Source organism: Pipra filicauda, unplaced genomic scaffold, assembly GCF_003945595.2.
Source record: "Pipra filicauda isolate LSUMZ 115617 unplaced genomic scaffold, ASM394559v2 scaffold264_size1072897_pilon, whole genome shotgun sequence".
Lineage (NCBI taxonomy): Eukaryota > Metazoa > Chordata > Aves > Passeriformes > Pipridae > Pipra > Pipra filicauda.
In genome coordinates, this window is record NW_024104381.1 from 1066796 (window position 1) to 1072721 (window position 5926).

Consider the following 5926-nt stretch of genomic DNA (forward strand, 5'->3'; position numbering starts at 1 on the left):
CCAGAGCCTCAATCTCCTCTCCTTCCAACGCTCCAAACACATTCCCCAGGATTAATCCTGCAGGGAATGGGCACGGCCTGGGTTCAGCCCCTGTGGCTCCATCTGGTCCCAGCCACCCAGGCAGGCATCCTGCCCTGGGTCCCCTTTGACCCCAGTGGCATCCAGAAACCCAAGCCCAGGACCCGGGGGGATGGCCCGGGGCTGTCACTGCCCTGATGGACAGACAGGCTGGGGTGGGGACCCGGGATGGAGCTGGGGGGTCACTGGGATCTATCCCAGAGCGATGGCACTGAGCTGTCCTGCCTGGGGACAGCAGGGCCACCCCTCTGTGCAGCCACCTCTGCTCCAGCACAGCCCCCCAGCCCCCCAGACACTGCCCTGCTCTCCATCCCCCTGAACAGACCCAGAGGAGGGAGGGAGGGGAGGGCTCTGGAAGGATCCTCCGTGTTCAGCAGCCAGGAGGGATGGACACAGGAGGGATGGACACAGGAGGGATGGACACAGCCATGCCCTGCCCTGGTGCCTCCCACCACAGCCAGTCAGCACACTCTGGGCTGCACTGGGAGGTTCCCCAGCCCCAAAGGGGCCGTGGGGCTGCAGGGGGGAGGCAGCAGCACTGAGGGCAGGTCGGGGTGAGGGGGCAGAGCTGGGCAGTGTCTGGGGGGGCTCAGAGACCAGGGACACGGGCCCAGCTGCCCCAGCCCAGGCAGAGCTGCCAAAGCATCCTCCCCCAAGAGCCCCCCAGAGCCAGAGCACAACTCCTGGAAGCCTCTGGAAGAAAACCCCACACACGGCCAGGAGATGAGTTTGCACTCAAGGTACCATTTTTATTTTGACATATATACATTACATAATTTAAAATACAGAGTTTTGGTGAGAGAAATGTTCTGTTTTTCAGATAAAAGCAGCCCACCGTGTCCCACACAGCCCCTTTGCTGCCCTTCAAAGGTGACCTGCAGAGAGCTCCTTCCCCACCTCCCTGCTGCTGCTGGGAGAACCTGCCTGCCTCTCCTCTCCCCCCGGGAAAAGAAGGTGTATGTACCTGTCCCTCCCCTCCAGAGCCAGTGCCAAGTGTCCTTTGCTGTCACACACCCTGTCCCCTCCTGCAGGGCTGGGAAGGAGCTGTGGGGACACTGGAACAAGGGAGGAGGAACCAGAGCTGACAGGGACAGTGTGGGTTCAAACACAGGGAAAACCTCCCGGGGTGAGGAAGGGCTGCAGGGAGAGGAGGTTCTGAGCAGCAGCTCGGGCAGATTCCTCCAACCAGAGGGAAGGAGTTGGGAGATGGTGAGATTTAAAAAGGCTCAGTAAATGAGACTCTTCCTTTGGCAGAGAGGCACCAGGAGCCACGGGGCACCTGGGGCTGTGACAGGACACAGCACCACACACCAATCTCACAGTCCCAGTTCAAGCTTTTTTCCACTAGTTAACCAGTGCTGGGAAGGCTGGGAGAGGTGAGAGCAGAGGGAGGTGATGCACTGAGGTCCTGAGACAATCCTCCCTGCAAATCCCCTGAGAAAACGCATCAAATGGAAATTTTTCTTTGCACTGCACCCAGTTAAAAGTTCCCTTCTCTGTCCTGGTATCCCAGACTTCACTAAGGCTCAATCCTCTACCATAAGTATGAAAAATATTCTTTATTTGAAGCCTGATGGCCACACAGCTGCATTTGGGTTGCAAGGGGAAACACTTTATCTGGGAAATGAAAATAAATTATGAGCAGCAAAAGCTCTCCCCAGTCTGTTAGAGTTCCAGGAGTGGGTCTGAAGTAGTGAATAAAAACTGATGTGCTGGGTTTTTTTCCAAGGATGTCCAAAAAGTCCTTCTGGAGACACAACCCCAGCAGAGAACCAGGCTGGAGGACGATGATTTGCCAACAGAGTGGCTGATTAGGAGAAAAGGGAAATAACGATATTCATTTTCATCGTGGCAAAAAGGCTCCATCTGGTGGTGTTTGCACCCAAAAAGGAGGTGAGGAGGAGGGTGGGAACTGCAGCTCACACTGGTTAGGCTGGTTCACAGCAGAGAAGAGTCTTGGACTCGAGGAAATCTCAAGCTGGGAGAAGGGGCAGCACGATGGGAAATGAAGTTGTGTGTGGAAAAATGCAAAGAAATGCACTTGCAAGGGGACAAATGAGCCCAGTGGGCCCAGGTGAGCCAGGCTGGGCTGCTCAGAGCCAGCACTGCCAGGCCACGGCAGAGCTGAGCTGCCCTGCATGGGGCAAGCACCAAAACAGAGATAGAGAATAACAGAGTCAATATTTTAATGCCTTTGTATTAAGCACAGACCAGAGCATTCCACCAGGGAAAGGGATACTGCAGGGACAGGAGCAAGGGGATTCTCCCCTCAGGAGGACTTTGATATGGAAGCAGGTTAAAAAGTCTGCTATTCGGTTAAAAAGAGGCAGCAACAGGAGGGGTGTGAGTGTTAAAAAAATGAAGGCTGGTCCTGCTAAGCCTGGGCAGCTGTGAGGGGAGAGGAGGGAGCTGCCAGGGACAGCAGGGAGGTTCCTGCCCCTGAGCTCGTGGAGTAACCAGCTTAAACTCCCTGTTCTGCAAAAGTCAGGGAGCTTTGGGGATGGGAGAGTGGAGCTTCCCTCCCTCCCCCAAAAATCCCACTCAAGCATCACCAGGAATGGAACAAGGTCAAGTCACTGCCCTGCCCTGGGGCAGCCAGGGGTGGGATGCAGCCCCAGTGCCCCCCACTGACAGCCAGAGAGGACAACTGGTCACAGCTGGGCTGCTCCTGTGCCAGCACCCGCTGAGTGACCCCCAGCAGAACTGGTGGGGGGGCAGGAAAACCCCCCTGTCCCCACCAGAGAGCACCCACAGGCTTTTAGTGTTTGGGAACCTGCTGGTGCTTCCCAGGGGAGCCAGCACAGAGCCCCTGAGCTCGGGGGGGCTGTGAGGCTGCACCCCAGCCCTGCACCCTCTGAGCCCTGGGGAGCTGCAGGGCTCCAGGCCCGGGCTGGGGCAGGGAACTCCTGCCAGAGGAGGAGCAGGAGGAGTGTTCCTATAGAAAGGGGTCGGGGTGTCTCTTAAAAAGATGGAGAAGGCTCAAGTCCTGGGCTCAGGAGCAGAGGGGATGTGAAGCAGCCCCACATGGGCTTACAGACCAACTGTAGCAGCCAGGGCTCAGACACAAGGGGGGTCTGGGCTGGGGCCGTCAGCAATGGGGGGCTCTGCACCTGCCCCAGGGGTGCACGAGACCCTACACACACACAGAGGCATTGCCATCACACCTCTGCTCCTCCTGAGGACCTGGGGGTCCCAGCAATGCCCCAGCACAGTCGGGCCCCATCCTCAGCAGCTTGTTGAGGCACCAAAAAGACAACAAAGAGGAGCCCCCCCATCCCCTACTTCCCTCCGTGGCTCCTGGGGATGCAGAGACCCCGGGCCCTGTGGAGGGAGGGGGTCCAACCACCTCTCTCCAGCTCTCTCTCGGGGGCTCCTCGAATCCCCCTCTCCTGGGAGACAGAGCAGAGAACAGAGAGAGCTCTGGGCCAGACCCCCCAGCCCTGCCCCCCTCAGAGCCTGAAGAAGCGTCGTACCAGCAAGTGCCCCACCACGACCAGGGCCACCACCAGCATGTACTTCATGTAAACATTGTCCAGGTCCAGCACAGCCACCTGGCAGGGAGCAGAGACCAGAGTCGGTCCTGCTGGAGCCGGGCTGTGGTGCTGCCTGAGCCCCCAGAGACCCCCAGACCCCCAGGACAGCCTCTGCTCCCCCAGAGACCCCCAGACCCTCAGCACAGCTCCTGCTCCCCCAGAGACCCCCAGACCCCCAGCACAGCTCCTGCTCCCCCAGAGACCCCCAGACCCCCAGCACAGCTCCTGCTCCCCCAGAGACCCCCAGACCCCCAGCACAGCTCCTGCTCCCCCAGAGACCCCCAGACCCCCAGCACAGCTCCTGCTCCCCCAGAGACCCCCATACCCCCAGCACAGCTTCCTTCTCCCCCATAGACGCCCCAAACCCCCATCACATCTCCTGCTCCCCCAGAGACCCCCAGACCCCCAGCACAGCTCCTGCTCCATTGAGGACCTCCCAGCCCCCCAGGACAGCCCCTGCTCCCCCTGCTCCCCCCGGCAGCCCCTGCCCTGCTCACCCATCCTCCCTGCTGGGCGATCCAGCGGGTGATGCGGTGCTGCACCATGAACTCCACGACGTAGCGGGCGATGCGGCGCAGGAAGCCGGGGAGGCCGTGCTGGAACACGTGCATGGCCATGCGGTACCCGAAGCTCAGCAGGGCGATCACCCGGCCCCAGTTGATGCCGCTCTCGAAGAGGCTGGAACAGAGCCCGGGGGGTGCTGAGTCCCTGCTCAGATCCCCCAGCTCAGATCCCCCAGCTCAGATCCCCCAGCTCAGATCCCCCAGCTCAGTACCCGGAGCCGTCCCGGAGCCTCCCAGCCCGAGGAAGCTCGAGAGGCACGGGCGGGACGGGAGGAAACGGCCCCGGAGTTGCACCAGGGGAGGTGCAGGTTGGATATTGGGGAGAGTTTTTTCACTGAAAGGGTTGTCCAGCCCTGGCACAGAACAGTGGTGGAGTCACCATCCCTGGATAGATTTAAAGGCCACATGGATGTGGCACTTGGGGACGTGGTTTAATGGTGGTTTTGGCGGTGCTGGGGGAATAGTTGTACTTAATGACCTTAGAGGGCTTTTCCAACTCAAACAGTTCTGTGATTCTGTGGTTGCAGGGCTGGGAATGCTGCACCAGTCCTTGAGGCTCATCCCAGCCACACAGACATGGTGATTTTGTGGCTGGAAGAGGCTCCCAAATGTGTCTACTCCAGGGTTTGGCTGCTGAGGGCAGGTTTGACACTGATTTATCTAGACCGGTTTTTGAAGGTGTTTTTCCTGGTTTCCAGCAAGCGAGAAGGGAATAAAAAATAAAAGAGAGTAGACTGAGGCCCTGTGTTTCAACCTGCTGCCCTGTTCTGGTGGTGCCTGCACTGCTCCCTGCAGAGCCTTGGCACAGGTACGGAGGGAGAGGGGAGTTAGAGCCCTGGAGGGAGCAGAGAGCAGGGAGAAGGACAGGGGTTATTTTACCTGAGTGCGTTACCGCCTCAGCCAGCGCGGCTTCCCGGGCAGGGGAGCAGGAAAAGGACAGAAGAGAAGCAGTTAGACACAAACACCGAGAGGGGGCTGTGCAGAGCCAGGGGTGCTCAGAGGAGCCATGGGGACACAGAGAACCCTCCTGCCTCTGCCTCCTGCCCGAGCCTGGGCAAACAAAGGAGTGTGCAGTGTCCTGGTGTCCCTGCAGCCACACGGGGTGGGCACTGCAGCCCTGGCTGCCACCTCGGTCAGAGCTGTACCTCGGGCACTGCAGGTCTGTCCCTCACTCACCTGTGGCTGTGCTTTGGGAGGGGCAGCTGGATGTGCAGCACCTGCACAAGCTCTACCAGCCTGTGGAGAATCCCCCATCCTGAGGGATCCCTGCTCCATGTGGACCAGGCTGGATGTGGCCCTGAGCAACCTGCCCGTGGAGGGGGGTTGGAATGAGATGATCTTCAAGGTCCCTCCCAACCCAAACCATTCCGTGATTCCATGACTTCTGTGACCACACCAAAGGCAGTGAGAACTGTTCCCTCCCCACATCCTGTGGCTGCATTTGTGCCTCTGGCAGCCAGACTCCTCGGGATGTCCCAGCCTGGAGCAGGCAGCAGCAGGACCAGCAGCAGCTCTGCCTTGGCTACGGATGCACAGGCACATCCCCCAGGCTGCCTGACCCCAGTCAGCTCCTGCAAGAACTGAGGTGCCTGTCAGGGGAAGACTGTCCTAGCAAGGCACAGGAGGAGGAGCAGACAGGCAGGAAACACAGAAACAGTCAGGGTGGGCTCACTGGGAGCTCGGCCCAGGGGCAGTGGGTGAAGCTTGAACAGACAGAGCCTGTGTGCTGGGATCATCCCTGTGTGCTGGGAC

General features: G+C 59.5%; 1 protein-coding gene across 1 annotated transcript; it reads right to left on the reverse strand.

The window, feature by feature from the left end:
• Window positions 1-827: 827 nt before the first annotated feature.
• Window positions 828-5499, reverse strand: BAK1 (BCL2 antagonist/killer 1; the record flags this gene model as incomplete). The annotated part of the gene is made up of 3 exons (XM_039382320.1): window positions 828-3629; window positions 4109-4289; window positions 5351-5499. Coding segments are annotated over 3 exons (432 nt in total), but the record flags the coding sequence as incomplete, so codon positions are not given.
• Window positions 5500-5926: the final 427 nt, after the last annotated feature.